The following is a 17,413-nucleotide window of genomic DNA, read 5'->3' on the forward strand; positions in this document are numbered from 1 at the left end:
TCATCAAGCCGGTCATCCGTCGATTTCAAACATCCGATACCACTGGTCCTATTACTACTGACACTGGCGCTCTGTCCACGTTGAGGTTTATTACTGGCTGGCATGATGAAAAATATTGCTAAATAATAGCAGAGAATCCCAAAAGTATCACTTCAATCTCTCCGATATAATACAAGTCCGGTATATATAGCGTATACACAGCTCGGTCAGGTACAGGTAAGTGGTGAGTAGTAGTCAGCCGCGAAGCTCAGTCCATTATTTCGACCATTTACTTCAAAAAAGACTATTTTCCGAAGAAAGTTCAATTAGGTCTGCACACAAATGGATAGTTGAACGATCTATCTAACCCATGTCCAAAAATTGTATTTCACAATACGGTGTTGACTTTGGAAAAAGTATGTTTTCTCGGAGCTCTGTTACAATCGACTGACTAGGTCCTCGTGACCTTGACCCCAAAATTTGAATATTTATCAAAACAAAAGTTTTAAATGTTTGTGAAAAACATCACAGCAATAACAAGAAATATCTTTAACACAGATAAATTCAAAAGTAAATGGATGACTTCGGTGTTGTATATAATTCAAACTCAAAACACAATGTAACACAATCTAAGATCCTACAATGTGACAGTGATACTGTGAAAAAACAATCAGGATAAGCTGAAATTTTCCAGATGAGCACATTTAAGGACCATTGTCACAAAATTGTTTGCCAAATTGAATGGTATGATGAATTCAAAAACATTGTTGGTGCCATCAGAACAGGAAAAAAGTGTTTTAATATGAAGTACTAATTATAACAGTATATACATATATTGACAATACAGTTTAGATATATTGACAATACAGTTTAGAAGAAAATAAAAGTTTCAGTTCACAAAATATATTATATGCTTGAAAATGACATAATACCCCCGACCTGCATTCTGATGTCCATAACAGCGTGAATAACATTTATCTGCATCTTAAAGATTTAAATCATCATTATGCATTTATATTTGTCATTTTAACTGCAGGAAAATGTATCCATTCCATGCACGTAACCAAGTCATATGCTGATCTTCCAATGCGAAAGAGTGGTAATAAATCATAAAGCTGTAAGGGAATTTACAATACTACTTCTCATTTATTTAGAGGCTTTTACTCAAAGAGAAAACCCAGTAAAGTTAAGTTTCAATTAAAACATATTAATGAATCATTACGTCCCTGATCCTAGTGATGAACAGCCCTAGCCCTGTGTGTACATGTTCTGCCCCTGGAGGTGCAGGCCATAGGGTCCGGGGTTACAAGACTAACTAAATTATGACATTTTACGGATGATTAATGGTTCAACGTGGATCGATTTCCATTGTCAATGTTTCCCTCATAATATCAAAAACAGTAAGAAAAGAAAACTAGACGAATCCAGGAGGTAGAATGTGTTCGTGAGTTGTAAGGAGCGAACTAAAGTAATTAGGTCTAACGAAGAGTTATCGACTCACCACGGCATCTATGTCTCAAAAACAGACAAAGTGAATAGACTTGATTAGTCATCATGTTAGCCCCTTGGAAACATAACTAAATAGTGGCAACACATTACCATTTAATCAGCCGCTTTCTCTTCCTAATGGCTGGGTACGCGCCTTTCCACCATGCGGGCAGCCATGTTTACATGTCCTACATTCGATTTATGGGTTAGTTCTGAGGTGACTCGAAAGGAAACAGGAATCCGAATGAAATTTGTTTCAAACACGCGGGTGAATTGTGGGAACTATCACGTGGGTTGTTTTTGAAGTAAATAATGCACATGGATCGATCATTGTATATATCGCCTGAATTATTTTTTGCAAAACGTATGATACACAGAGGACATTCATATAGTTATTAAGTAAGTATATTAATTTATGAGAATGCATATGAACTGTGAGGACCCCATCAGATTGCTAAAGTGCCATTCACTTACTCCTTTTATGCAGCCTGTCCGCCCAATGGCGACCACTATACACCGCCATCTTGAAAGAAATACGACCAGATGATTCACGCTGCAGTCTGCTCCTCATCTTATGAGATATCTATACTTTATATGCAAATCTTGTAATAGCACTGAGTATTAAAAAATTCAATTTAATAATAAAATTAATTTAACAAATAATTGTTTCTCATACTATAATATGAAGCTTGTCTTAAACATGCACTTTATTACATAAATCAGATTTAAAGTCAAGATTATGTACAAAATATCAATATCAGCAATAAACTTGGCTCGTACATTTTGCAATTTTAATTACTTCTTTCGCAAATTATATATGTCGAACGGAATAATGCGCTTCGGATAATTTAAACATTGCAAATTCTCAACATTGCGGTATACTATAAAAGCAGTATAGTTAGGCACCTTATCAATGTTAGGTTAATGTGCATGCTGAAATCTTAGTGTGTATTTAACAAACGAAATTAACAATCGCAAATTTTAATTTTGTGATGGACCGCAATTGCATGAACATTAACTGCTAGCGGAACTGCGACTGGGTTGATCATCAGCGACCTGAAGTACTCAAGGTAGCACAATTAATGGTAGAGCATCCGACGAGAGTTTTGAGGGGTCCATTGACTAAGGGTTGAACCCCGGTCATGCATTTTTCCATCTCCGAATACATTTGGTGCCAGGATGTGACCAGAGCGAACCCTTAATTTGTTACAAGCTTTTGGGTGTTTCACTCACTCATTCAGCTTGGCATTAAGAATTGGACTGATCAGTTAGGTCATCAAGGACCTGCAGGCAGCTCAATCTGAATTGGTAGAGTGTCTGTACATGTCTAGTCAGTCGGAACTTCATTGTCCGGGGTTTGAAGCCTGGTCTGACTGCGTTTTTCATATCCTGTTCCAATACATTTGCATGCATCTCAGAATTTTCCAACCAATATGTTGCAGTTCTATATTGGTTTGTGTGCAACAGCATTAATATGTTAACAACATTTGGTTAGTTAAAATAATAATGCATTCAATTTGAAATTTTTCATGGCCTCTCAACACATATCCAAGATCAATTTACTTTTTTTAACTTAAACCTTTATCTAATCAGGATATAAATTGACTGGGGTAATTAAATATTTTTTATACTTTTTTTAATTTTTAACAAATAGCGTAGTCATCAGATTTGTTATCTTTGAAATGGCAATTTATTTCGTCTAAATATCCATGGTCATAAGGAAGGTAACTGATGTCTTTTTTTTTCAGTCAACTGAGACAATGTATAACTATGATTATATTACGGATCGTTATCACTGGTTTCATGTAACCTAGTATTGCGATTACATCTTTTGTATTTTGCATTGTGTCAATGAGCAATTATAATTTTAGAACTTCTCAAAAACCACCAAATCTATTTCAATAAAAAAATGCAGGCAGCAACTATGGCAAAAGATTCAATGATATTTTTTCAGACCTAGATATATATGCTGAATCAGATTTAACTCTTTATGGATGGAAATTAAAGGTCCTAATTAAAAAGTTGCTTTGAAAAAGTTTTGAATTTCATTATTACCCTCCCAGTCCACCAGGGATCAAACCAGGGACCCCTAGGTTCTCAGTCCACCAGGGATCAAACCAGTGATCTAATTTCCCAGTCCACCAGCTAGGATCAAACCAGTGACCCTAGCCTCCCAGTCCACCAGGGATCTACCCAGTGACCCCTACTTCCCAGTCCACCATGGATCTACCCATGGCCAGCTGTGACCACTAGCCTCCCAGTCCACCAGGGATCTACCCAGTGACCCCTAGCCTCCCTGTCCACCATGGATCTACCCAGTGACCCCTATTTCCCAGTCCACCAGGGATCTACCCAGTGACCCCTATTTCCCAGTCCGCCAGGGATCTACCCAGTGACCCCTATCTCCCAGTCCACCAGGGATCTACCCAGTGACCCCTGGCTCCCAGTCCACCAGGGATCTACCCAGTGACCCGTATTTCACAGTCCCCCAGGGATCTACCCAGTGACCCCTAGCCTCCCAGTCCACCAGGGATCTATCCAGTGACCCCTACTTCCCAGTCCACCAGGGATCTACCCAGTGACCCGTATTTCCCAGTCCACCAGGGATCTACCCAGTGACCCCTATTTCCCAGTCCGCCAGGGATCTACCCAGTGACCCCTATCTCCCAGTCCACCAGGGATCTACCCAGTGACCCGTATTTCACAGTCCACCAGGGATCTACCCAGTGACCCCTAGCCACCCAGTCCACCAGGGATCTACCCAGTGACCCCTACTTCCCAGTCCACCATGGATCTACCCATGGCCAGCTGTGACCACTAGCCTCCCAGTCCACTAGGGATCTACCCAGTGACCCCTAGCCTCCCTGTCCCCCATGGATCTACCCAGTGACCCCTATTTCCCAGTCCACCAGGGATCTACCTAGTGACCCGTATTTCACAGTCCACCAGGGATCTACCCAGTGACCCCTAGCCACCCAGTCCACCAGGGATCTACCCAGTGACCCCTAGCCACCCAGTCCACCAGGGATCTACCCAGTGACCCCTAGCCACCCAGTCCACCAGGGATCTACCCAGTGACCCCTGACTCCCAGTCCACCAGGGATCTACCCAGTGACCCGTTTTTCCCAGTCCCCCAGGGATCTACCCAGTGACCCCTAGCCTCCCAGTCCACCAGGGATCTACCCACTGACCCCTACTTCCCAGTCCACCATGGATCTACCCATGGCCAGCTGTGACCCCTAGCCTCCCAGTCCACCAGGGATCTACCCTATGACCCCTGGCTCCCAGTCAGCCACCCTACCAATTCAGTTAAAAGGAAATTCTAGCATGAAGCTAAAGGGGACTTTATTTCTATGAACATCTGTTGATAATCAATAAGAAATAATTCAAGCTTATGTTTGTGAAATGATAATCATGCATGTACAGTAACGACAGTTTGACAGTACAACTTCCTCTATAGATAGGCTTCCCTCTTTATTGTTTGCATACAATGAAATTGCCTTTAGAGCCATGTCCCTAGACAACACACAAACCAGCTTTTAACAGTGAATCATGAAATACTGCTTGAAAGTCGAAACCCATAGATCATGTAACAACTTAAACAATGATAATTGTACACATGTTTAATTGATTGTGATGTCATAACTTACTTGTGTGGATTACAACTGTACGATGTATGACTTCTGATTACTGGCATGGTAACACCTTCGGGTCACATGACAGGTCTGCTTAATATAAAGTAGTAATTATACCACTAAAACTTACCTGTGAGGACCTGAAAAGCTGTTCGCACTAGATCATATATATATAAATTGTAATATGAAATTTGTTACATACTTCAATTTAAACAAAGAAAAGATAATGCTGGGGATTTCATAATTGTTATATGTACATAAATTGTTGTTTTACTGTTGTGGTTTGTGGGGAAAACAGTGTTGCTGTATGACGGGGGTTATTTAAAAATAAACATGTGTATGTTCCTGTTGAAATTTATAAATATTATTGAATTTTCCATTACAGTTAATGACTGCATCTTGACACAGAAACAGTGATGGATTCAAAATCTGACGAAGTTGATGGGAAGACAACATCTGAAAAAGAGTTAGGAGTTGGAGAAATACTGGAGGATGTTACCAGCACAAACGTGACGAAAATTACCTCTGGAGTGGAAGATGTTGACAGGGTGACCAGTAGCACTTCTACGAGGACAAATCATTGTTCAGATCAAATTGAGGAGAATGGCCAAATTTCAGCGGAATCTAATCAACAAGCTGAGGTCAGTGGATAATGTAGTGTCTGAAAAGTCTATTTTATTTTGTATTCTCCATAAAAATTGGGGGGGGGGGGGGGGGGGGGGGGGGGGGGCAGGAGCGAGGTGTTATACATGTCCATTCCATCACAGTTCTTGTCATATGAGTGCTGGCTGAATTTCTCAACATAATTTTAATAAAGACTTAAGTTTATATAGAAGTGAAGTATGAGAACAACTCGGATAAATTCATATTTCGGGGTCCTGAAGTCAGTGTCAAAGTCACTTTTGCTATTTCTAGGTCAACTAACAGATTTACTGTCATCAGTCTACCGACTTCAGGGCAAAGGGGGCATTTATTTCTGAGAGATGTTTTATAATTATGAAAAGAAAGAAAAGAATAATTACTACATAATTGTCATATGCATGTACGTGTATTTAAAGTTACTATGAATTCTTGATGGACTTTGGTAGGATCAACCAATCATTAATGATGCATTTGTATTTCAGGCATCTGTCAATGCTGTGCAGTCTTCATCAGCACCTGACCCAGTACCTGGTAACAAAGACGATATCTCCATGGAAACGGACAGTAAGCACACTCCAGAAAGCAGCGAAGCTAACACAATGGTAACAGAGCATGCCCTAGCTGATAGCACTGCAGTCGAGGAGCCCTGCTGTGATGGAAGTGGAGATACTGAAGGTATCAGATTGAGCCCTAAAGCCAATATTGAGACTGTAGATTCTAGTGATAATAGACAGGCTACTGACATCACCATGGAGACAGGAGATTCAGTAGCGGACTCCTCTTGTGGTCTTAGTCAGATACAGATTATATGTGTGCAGAGCATGGCCACAGATTCACTAGGGATGGAGTTTGAAGACAGTATACAGATATCTTCAGAAGACCAGCAAGAGACAGTGTGTCCTGTGACTAGTCAAAGGTCAGAGGTCACTGGAATAGAAGATACATCTAGAAGTCCCACAGAACTATTGAAGGTGACAAAAGATGATGAAAATGCTATGGCTTCAAGTGTCTGTGTAGAAGAGAGCCCCAGAAGTGATGTATCCACGTCAGCACAGAGCAATGTTTCTTCATCAGAGGCTCCTCAAAGTCAGGACATCAATTTCAAAGACAATTTATCTAGCAAAGACTCGGCAATATCAGCAGTAGCTAAAAGTGACAGTGACATTACAATATCCACAAACATTTTACAGCCCTCCACAAAACAAGTAGTGGTCACATCACAGTCATGGGTAGCCAACCATGTCATTGATACCTCAATAGAGACAGCTACAGACCCCAACATCTTGTTAGAGACAACTATCATTGTACCAAACATCTCGTCAGGCACAGCTATAGCACCCGACATCTCGTCAGGCACAGCTATAGCACCCGACACCTCATCAGAGACAGCTACAGACCCCAACATCTTGTCAGAGACATCTATCATTGTACCAAACATCTCGTCGGGGACAGCTATAGCACCCGACACCTCAATAGAGACAGCTACAGACCCCAACATCTTGTCAGAGACATCTATCATTGTACCAAACATCTGGTCAGGCACAGCTATAGCACCCGACACCTCATCAGAGACAGCTAATGGACCGATCATTGGTACAATCTCCAACCAAGAGGATAAAGCTCCTTCACAAGAGACAAGCTCATCATCGCAGAGCAAAGGTTTGGAAAATTCTGAGGAATTGTCCATAAACAGGCAAGACGGTGAGGTCACTGTGACTTCCAGTGTTCCATTTACCCGAGTCAGGTCATCAGGGGAGACAACTTCTCAGGTTGTGGACAACAGTGCCATAAAAGCTTGTCTTGCTAGTGGCCCCCAAGTGCTAGCTGTTCAGGCTGGGATAATAGAATCCCAAGATATCAGAAAGAGTTCAATTGCTCAAAAGTTTAGCTCATATACTCTGAAAAAAGCCAGAAGTATGCTGCAATCTGCCTTAGAAACAATGCCTATTGTCAACAACCATCCTCAGCTGCAGCAGGTAAACCAAACACTCTCCACTGGTATGAACAACTGCAACTCGCCGCTGAAAGTCACGACACATCCGTCTAATAGACCCGAGGAACACGGAGATATATTGGACATACTTAAGACTCATCAGAAGGAGGCTACTTCAGAAATAAAAACGCAGGAAGCTTCACTTGTAAACAAAACTGCTGTAGCTGAAAAATCTCGAAGGCAAGGCAGTAATCAGATAGCGAAGAAATCTACAACGAAGAAGCCCATAGTACCAATCACAGGTGTAAGTGAGGAACCAAGTATAAAACAGGAGCCAGCCGATGGTTATACTGGGTATGGTTACAGTGAGCCAGCCAAAGAGGCCACCAACAGTGAAGGCTCCAGCCCCTCTGTTGTGATAGAGAATGTCCAGGGCAATCAGGTGTCATCATCTATCAACCATAACAGTATCAACTTGTTGTCAAGCCAGGTGAACCGACTTCCTACAGTAACGTCCAATCAAAATAGTCTCCTGCCTTCTGTAGCAATGATGAATGCAAATCCTACCCATGTTTTGGGTACACTGGTCCCTTCCAACCCAGGGAGGCCGATAGCTCACACTTTGATGAGCACAACAATCAGTGATGTTACCAGACCTAAGTTTGTGCCTGTGATGGCTGGCTTTGGTCCAGGTAAGGGCCCAAACAGGGTCACCATTCGCCTCTCAAACACCACTGCTGTAACTCCCAGCTCTGTTTCTCTCTCTAGGATGCCTAAACCCCATCGGGCCCCTAGACCTATCCAGCCTAAGGGGTCGGAGATGCCTCAACCCAAGGCAACGACTGTTGCAGTTGCCAACAAAAAGGTGCACACCATCTCCACACCAGCCTTGCTTCAGACTAATGCTACCATCAAGACCACCATACCTCCCCCTATGTCAGTATCTACTATCAATATCGACACGGTCGGCCTTCCACGCATCACTGAACTCATTGCAAGGAAAAATCCCATCCCCAACTACAAGGCACCAACTATACCAGAGAACCTGAAGGGCGTGATAAAGGAGGAAAGCTATCTTTGTTATGAGTGTGGAGACCTATTCTTGATCGAGTCAAGTCTGACACAGCATCGAGGGCGATACAGTATGAAAATAGCCTACAAATGTGATGAATGCAACAAAGAAAAATGTTTCTTCAATAAATGTCAGTTCCTTGGCCATCTTCGTCAGCATCTCAACATCGATAAAAGTCAGGCTGTCCCCATCCATATAAAGTCTGACTCTATCTCAATAGCACCACTCCCTAAGATCTATGAATCGCTTATATTTCAGACATCTGTACCAACAAAAAATGCTGAAGAAAAGAAGAGTCAACAAGACGTTGTCAAAGAGGCACCATCACCAAAAAAGCGTTGTCGGGAGTGTGGTATGCAACTGACAATGGAGGAGAGGACTCGCCACTTCAACACATCCTCCACAAACTGTGACTTCTGGAATTGTTGTAACATCTGTCAGATGATTTTGCCTTCTATCTGTGCACTGAGGGCTCACCGTCGTCTCCACACTGACCCAGACAGCTCCAACTGCCCCGAGTGTGGGGAACAATTCTTCAAAGAAGTCATAACATACAAAGAAAAACCACTTGATTCTAGGAGTGCCTTTATTCAGCACCTAAGGTACCAGTGTTGTCACATCAGTCGTATTGCCCAAATGCAATGCCCTAAGTGTAAGGATATGCTGGAAAGTGGCCCGCAAATAAAAAATCATGTTCTTGCAAAACTTGATCAGTATTACAAATGTCAAATCTGCCCAATGGCCTTCAGAACAGCTGCAGGGTTTGAGCGACACTTCGTTAGTCATAAGAAAGGAAACCCAGTAAAGAAGGACTACAAACGTATATATAAATGCCATATTTGTGACACAGTGCTAGACGATATAACAGTGCTTGAGGTACACATAGCAGGTCACGTGAAGGAACTCAAAAGAGCCTGCACATACGGATTCGTGTGTATAGATTGCCGACAGGTGTTCCCCAGTAAGGAGGACCTGTCTAAGCATATCACGGAGAACCATCCTCGGATAGCTAACAAGACAATCTGTGTCAAGTGTAACAAGTCATTTGGTAATATTTACGAGTGCTTCGTCCATGACCTGGTAATGCATCGCAGCTCTGTGGTCCCGGAATACAGGCCATGTAAGTTGTGTGGCAATGTCATGGAAATTGATGAGTTCCTGTCTCATCCCTGCAACAGGAGGAAGACAAAGGAGAAATATGTGTGCAACTTTTGTGACAAAGAGATCTTGAAAAAGAAGCACCTGACAACACACATGGAGTGGCACAAGACTAACGGAGCTGCAGTGTGTTTAAAGTGCTTTAGGACAGACTTCTCCGACATGACCGAGTTAAAAAATCATGAAGTAATATGTTCTGGTTCTCAGCAAACTCAGGCCAAGCCTACAGAACAATGTGTTGATTGTAAACTAGAATTTTTGGATAAGGGTACACTTGAGAAACATCGAGCACAGAACCATCCCGATTTGTTCCCTTGTCACCTGTGTGGTGATACCTATCAGAGTCAAGATGACCTGAAGAATCATGTGACTGTGAAACACGTTGCTAAGAGAAATGTGTATCCCTGTCATATCTGTAACAGTCGTGGCATTAAGAAAGCATTCTCATCTAACGCTCTTCTAGAGAAGCACCTGTCATGCCGCCACAGACAAGGAAGGAACCCTGTCATGTCCCAGAAATTTATCAAACAAGAGGATGAAGAGTCGTCTGGGGACACGGATCAAGACAAAGAGGAAGTGGATGATTCCAAGCGCAAACATGAGGAAGTAACAAACTCTGACCAGCCATTCAAGAAGCTGAGAGTTGAAGGGGAAACCAGATTCACATGTGCAAAGTGTTCATTGACTTGTGAGGACAGAGCAACATTTCTCAAACACCTGGTAGATCACAAGGTCGAAAACTTTATCCAGTGTATGGAGTGTGGCCTGTCGTTTGCTGTTCTGCCGTCCCTCAGGAAACATCTCTTTATGGTTCATAAGGTCAAGGACTTTAAAATGTATTGCCAAGACAACGACGTTAAGGAGGCGATGGATGTAGATTACGACAGAGAAATCAAGGATATTCCACCTGTGCCGGAAATGGAAGTTGTACACGATAGTGATTCAGTGGAGGAGGAGGACAGTACCAGGAATCCTCTCGAATGCCGTGTCTGTAAACTCGTGCTCGAGTCAGAGGCTGACCTTCGCACTCACACGCGAACACATGGCATGGCTTTTATACGCAACAAACGCAGGAATAAGATGGTTCCGTCGGCGAAGATCAGGCCTCCGGAGATGAATGGTGTTGACACTGATGGAGACTCCTCCTCTCTCAGCTTAGACTAGAAGAGTTGACAAACCATCTCCTGTTTTCTGGCATTACCTACAAAGATTGGGTTTAATATCGTATTTTACAGATGCTCACTAATCACTTCTGGAAGGTAGATGTATTTGATATCTTTTTAATGACTTATGAATCCAGGGAAGACAGCTACACATATTTGTTTTTCTCTCATACCGGAAATCTTGGATTTGTGTTCAATTGATTTCAAAAAGCTACAATTTCCGCACCTATATGAAGTTTAAATGAAACTAGCTAATTACCACATTTTGTCAGAGACAACTTTTATGCTAACGGTCACTTGTTTATCTTGTTTTTTGGGGGGGGGGGTTGTTTTTTTTTAAGACAATTGGGAGAATATATATGTAGCTGTCACAGAGGGGTGTCCTTCTGTCTGTACATAGCGATTTCCGGAGGATAATTTAAGAACAAAATATCATACAAAGTTCAAACATGGAGTGTGTGCTGACCTAGTCGATGCTAATTAGGACCCTAGTAATATTTGGTGTGGTCACCATAGCTAAAAATAATTTTGCTTGGTTGTGGCTTGTCCAGATGAGCACTTACATGATTGCATACATTAGATTTGGTGTGTTGGCTGATGTGATCTAGTGGATGCTTTTTAAGGACCGTATTGAGTTTCGGCATGGTCCACCAGATGTCAAGGTCACCATTGCTAAAAGTATCATTTTTTCTGTTCTGAATGATACCTCGAAAATTTGTTATTGCAACAAAGGTCAAACTTGATGCATGGATATATAGCCCTTTTGGATGAAAAGAACCCTATTGATTTTGGGCTGTCTTGCCAGAGGTAACCATTGCTAAAAGTTAAATGTTCTTTGGTTGTGCTTGTCAATATGATAACTTAAGAATGAATGACCTTAGAAAGATTGGACAAAATTTACATTTCATATGAAGAGAATAGGTAGCATGTCTACATATGAGTTTCCTGTCCTTCTGGAACACAAATCCATGACGAGTCGATGGCAAATCCTACATATGACTTTTTTTGGGATATGTTGTCCCCGGCTTCTTTCATGCTTCTATGAAGAATTTTCTTCTGGAGAGGGGGCTTGTGAGTTTTGTTTCTTTGCAATAATGTAGGCTTTTTGGCTTTGTACATTGTATGATATTAATGGGACCACATATAAATGACCAAAGGGGTAATAACATGATACAGGACTTTACTAATTATGCATAATTGTTATGATAGGACATAATGTTGATCTTGTGTATGTGGCTTACTTATTGCTGTGGCTTGTGGTGTTCAGGTTTGTGAGGTGTATAAGCACTGCCAAATGACTACACTGAGTTGTCAGGTGTACAACTGTTTATAAACCAAGTTCCCAAACATGATGTCTATATAGGAATGTTATTTTCGCAAGGACAGCTTCAGCAAAAGGGAAAAATTTTGATATGACTTTTCATATGAATTTAAGTTGTAAATTGGCTTTAGTGTATATTACGTTGCATGGCCATATTGCTACAGTCCCCTACATCTTTGAAATTTGCAATGTTCCAACTTTTTGTGGGGTAAGCAATTTCAATCTCTCGTTACTTTTTGATAAGATTTTCAAATGTATAGGTCTTGTACATTATTGGACTCAGACATTTATTAACACGTCATTACAAGGACGTGTTTAGATGAATTCAGTTTGTTTGTAGCGGGACTGGGATGGTCGATCGGCGGCAACCAGGTATCTTAATTGATTCCAGTGTCAAGAGTTCAGAAGTCCCAGGTTTGAATCCCAGTCTGGCCTTGCCATTTTCTCTCTCCTATAAAATAGACATATATTTCATGTGAATGTTGAACGAGTTGTGTATAAACTCCTATAAAATAGATATACATTTCATGTTAATGTTGAACGAGTTGTGTATAAACTCTTTTAACTTGCAAACATTTATTAGCTCACCTGGCACGAAGTGCCAAGTGAGCTTATGCCGTGGCGCGGCGTCCGTCGTCCGTCCGTCCTCGTCCGTCAACTTTTCCTTTAAACAACTTCTTCTGAAGAACGGACAGGCCTAGAGTCATGATATTTGGCTGAAAGCTTCGTTGGTAGGAGCCCTACAAAGTTTGAGAACGAAAATGACCTTGACCTGTTTTCAAGGTCACAGGGGTCAAATATGTCAAAAACTTCAAACGACTTCTTCTGAAGAACTAAAAGGTATAGAATCTTCATATTTGGCTGATGGCTTCCTGGGATAGAGCCCAACAAAGTTTGAGAATGAAAATGACCTTGACCTACTTTCAAGGTCACAGGGGTCAAATGTGTCAAACACTTCAAACGACTTCTTCTGAAGAACTGAAAGGTATAGAATCTTTATTTTTGATTGATGGCTTCCTTGGATAGAGCCCGACAAAGTTTGAGAATGAAAATGACCTTGATCTTCTTTCAAGGTTACGAGTCAAATGTGTCGGACACTTCAAACGACTTCTTCTGAAGAACTGAAAGGTATATTATCTCTATATTTGGCTTGTAGCTTCCTAGGAAAGAGCCAAACAAAGTTTGAGAATGAAAATGACCTTGACCTTCTTTAAAGGTCACATGAGGCAGATATGTCAAACACTTTAAACGACTTCTTCTGAAGAACTGGTAGTTATAAAATCTTAATATTTGGCAGGTGGCTTCCTGGGAAAGAGCCAAACAAAGTTTGCGAATGAAAATGACCTTGACCTACTTTCAAGGTCACAGCGTTCAAATATGTCAAACAGTCCAAACAGCTTCTTCAGAAGAATTAAAAGGTATAAAATTATAATATTTGGCTAGTGACTTCCCGGGATAGAGGTCACCAAAGTTTGCAAATGAAAATGACCTCAACCTACTTTAGAGGTCACAGAGGTCAACAACATTTTAATGGATTTGTTCTTGAGAACTAAAAGGAATGGATTCATAAGATTTGGCTGGTAGCTTTTTGGAATAGAGCTAACCAATTTGAGAAGGAAAATGACATTGACCTACTTACAAGATCACAGGGAAAAAAATGTCAGCAACTTCTGAAGAAGAATAAAAAAGCATAGAATCTTATAATAATATTTTGCTGGTAGTTTCGACAGATGGAGCCAACAAAGTTTGCGAGGGAAATATTTTTAGTGCAATATAATATTTAATGAGAATATTTTGCTATGACTGCTTAAATATTCAGGTGAGCGATACAGGCCCTCTTGGGCCTCTTGTTTGCTGTAGTACAGTGACATAGTAATGAATCTAGGTATCGCGTAAACTGTAGGTGTAGGTAAAGCACATGTCTAGGTAAACCATAGGCGTAGACGAATTGTACCTACATGTCATCGGTACACATTCTTTATATATATACAAAAGGTTTTCTTATATTGTCATGTTTCAATCAATTTTAAGCCCATATTCAGCGAGTATCACTGACAGGATACAATGTACTCATGCGCGTGTGTGTGTGTGTGTACATGATGATAAGGTGACTAATGAATGAAGCTGTAAGTACCATTTCAAATCATGCCCACTAAATTAATGATAACATTTGTTGGATGGAAATTAGGGTAAAAGGTTGTTATTTTCATACAAAGTCAAAGATTTATATTTTTGTAAAAAAAATGAGTTGGTTGTAAAATAATACATAAGACTGAAGTTTGAGTTTACCTGTAATAGATGTAATGCATCTGTTGTGTGTTAACAATGTAGTGTGGAAACATGTTGTGGATAAACTGTCCTATGTAATCTTGGGAATTAACACAATTTTTCTTTGTACAACAATGTCGCAATACAAATATGATTACTAGTTTATAGATATGAATTGTAATTTGTGTCAGACAAGCAAACTTGTATTGTTCAGGTTTTGTTCCTGTTACTTCAATACAGCTGAAGATAATTTTTGTGAAACTTTAACACACGTTCAGTAAGTAGTGCAGGTCTGTCTTTATTTCATCACTCTTCATGGTCACAGCAACTACAGGTGTATCATGTCATTGAGTTTTACTATAATACTTCCTCTGTACATGTGCACGTGAATGTATATAAAGGAAGAAGGTTCTTACATATTTTCATATTGTAATCATGACAATCAACCAGATATGTAGGCTAACTATGCAAATATAATTTTTACAGCAATCCCTCCCCCTGCCTCAATAATGTTAGTTTATCATGATGCTGTCAAAATTTCAGTAATCATTGAATAACATTTGTTAAGGAAAGTAACCAAAGTCAGTGCAGCAGAAACAGGTACATTTTGGCCGTGCTTATTAGCTCACCTGGCACGAAGTAATGAGAATGAAAATGACCTTGACCTACTTTCAAGGTCACAGGGGTCAAATGTGTCAAACACTTCAAACGACTTCTTCTGAAGAACTGAAAGGTATAGAATCTCTATATTTGGCTGGTGGCTTCCTGGGATAGAGACCAACAAAGTTTGAGTAGGAAAATTAGTTTGACCTACTTTCAAGGTCACAGGGGTCAAATATGTCAAAAACTTCAAACGACTTCTTCTGAAGAACTGAAAGGTATAGAATCTCTATATTTGGCTGGTGGCTTCCTGGGATAGAGACCAACAAAGTTTTAGTAGGAAAATTAGTTTGACCTACTTTCAAGGTCACAGGGGTCAAATATGTCAAAAACTTCGAACGACTTCTTCTGAAGAATTAAAAGGTATAGAATCCTCATATTTGGATGATGGCTTCCTTGGATGGAGCCCAACAAAGTTTGAGAATGAAAATTACCTTGACCTTCTTTCAAGGTCACAGTGGTCAAATGTGTCAAACCCTTCAAATGACTTCTTCTGAAGAACTGAAAGGTATAGAATCTCTATATTTGGCTGGGGGCTTCCTGGGATAGAGACCAACAAAGTTTGAGAATGAAAATTAGTTTGACCTACTTTCTAGGTCACAGGGGTCAAATATGTCAAAAACTTCAAACGACTTCTTCTGAAGAACTGAAAGGTATAGAATCTCTATATTTGACTGGTGGCTTCCTGGGATAGAGACCAACAAAGTTTGAGTAGGAAAATTAGATTGACCTACTTTCAAGGTCACAGGGGTCAAATGTGTCAAACACTTCAAACGACTTCTTCTGAAGAACTGAAAGGTATAGAATCTCTATATTTGGCTGGTGGCTTCCTGGGATAGAGACTCTTTAAAGGTCACATGAGGCAGATATGTCAAACACTTTAAACGACTTCTTCTGAAGAACTGGTAGTTATAAAATCTTAATATTTGGCAGGTGGCTTCCTGGGAAAGAGCCAAACAAAGTTTGCGAATGAAAATGACCTTGACCTACTTTCAAGGTCACAGCGTTCAAATATGTCAAACAGTTCAAACAGCTTCTTCTGAAGAATTGAAAGGCATAAAATTATAATATTTGGCTGGTGACTTCCGGGGATAGAGCTCACCTAAGTTTGCAAATAAAAATGACCTCAACCTACTTTAGAGGTTACAGAGGTCAACAACATTTTAATGGATTTCTTCTTGAGAACTAAAAGGAATGGATTCATAAGATTTGGCTGGTAGCTTTTTGGAATAGAGCTAACCAATTTGAGAAGGGAAATGACATTGACCTACTTACAAGATCACAGGGAAAAATATGTCAGCAACTTCTGAAGAAGAATCAAAAAGCATAGAATCTTATAATAATATTTTGCTGGTAGTTTCAACAGATGGAGCCAACAAAGTTTGCAAGGGAAATATTTTTAGTGCAATATAATATTTACTGAGAATATATTGCTATGACTGCTTAACTATTCAGGTGAGCGATACAGGCCCTCTTGGGCCTCTTGTTTGTTATTACATTTGTACATAAATGCAGATATACAAAGTTCATTGTGTTTTATGTTTTGTTGTTAGAAAGTATTGTTGATGTACGGAATGCAAGAAATAAATCATGATTCAATTGTTACTTCCACAGTGTAAAGATTCTATTTCTCATGAAATCATAACAGATCTTTGGAACTTTGGAATTTCGGCAAGGTAACAGAGGTCAAAGTCAAAGGTCGTGGTAACTAAAGGTTGTGTAACATGCTGGAGTTACAGAGGAATAAGGTCACAGGTCAATAACCAAGATCAAGGATACAAAAACTAGAAAATGGCTAAGACATAAATGCCCCCACTGCCATGTGAAATTAGTTTCAGTGTTCTATAAAAAGTTACAACCACTTTGATCTTGATACCCTGAAACACAAGGTACTACACTTAAAGTTGATTTTAATATTCATATGTTTTTTCTGTATGTTATTACCATCTCCATAACATATTGAATGAAGTTGCCAAGTGTTTAAACTGAATCGGTAGATGATTTTCTATATATAACAACAGTGACCTTGGCCTTGAACTTGGAACCCTGAAACACAACAATGTCCGAAGTATACTCATACTTGACCTTTGCATA

At 40.3% G+C, this 17,413-nt stretch overlaps 2 protein-coding genes across 2 annotated transcripts in view; one reads left to right on the forward strand and one right to left on the reverse strand.

Annotated features, from left to right (window-relative positions):
* LOC110449275 (lysine-specific demethylase 8-like) overlaps window positions 1-1,671 on the reverse strand; it is a 25,018-nt gene extending 23,347 nt beyond the window's left edge. Inside the window, exon 1 of the mRNA XM_021496033.1 lies at window positions 1,579-1,671. Within this exon, the coding sequence (XP_021351708.1) occupies window positions 1,579-1,581 (3 nt within the window). The 5' untranslated portion in view covers window positions 1,582-1,671. The remainder of the gene's footprint in view (window positions 1-1,578) is intronic.
* Window positions 1,672-1,772: 101 nt separating this feature from the next.
* LOC110449276 (zinc finger protein 532-like) lies at window positions 1,773-13,032 on the forward strand. Its single transcript, XM_021496035.1, has 3 exons — window positions 1,773-1,866; window positions 5,488-5,743; window positions 6,227-13,032. The coding sequence occupies exons 2-3, from the start codon at window positions 5,519-5,521 to the stop codon at window positions 11,069-11,071; spliced, it is 5,070 nt and encodes a 1,689-aa protein (XP_021351710.1). The 5' UTR covers window positions 1,773-1,866; window positions 5,488-5,518; the 3' UTR covers window positions 11,072-13,032.
* The last annotated feature ends 4,381 nt before the right edge of the window (window positions 13,033-17,413 follow it).

Source organism: Mizuhopecten yessoensis, unplaced genomic scaffold (assembly GCF_002113885.1).
Source record: "Mizuhopecten yessoensis strain PY_sf001 unplaced genomic scaffold, ASM211388v2 scaffold4541, whole genome shotgun sequence".
Taxonomy (NCBI): domain Eukaryota; kingdom Metazoa; phylum Mollusca; class Bivalvia; order Pectinida; family Pectinidae; genus Mizuhopecten; species Mizuhopecten yessoensis.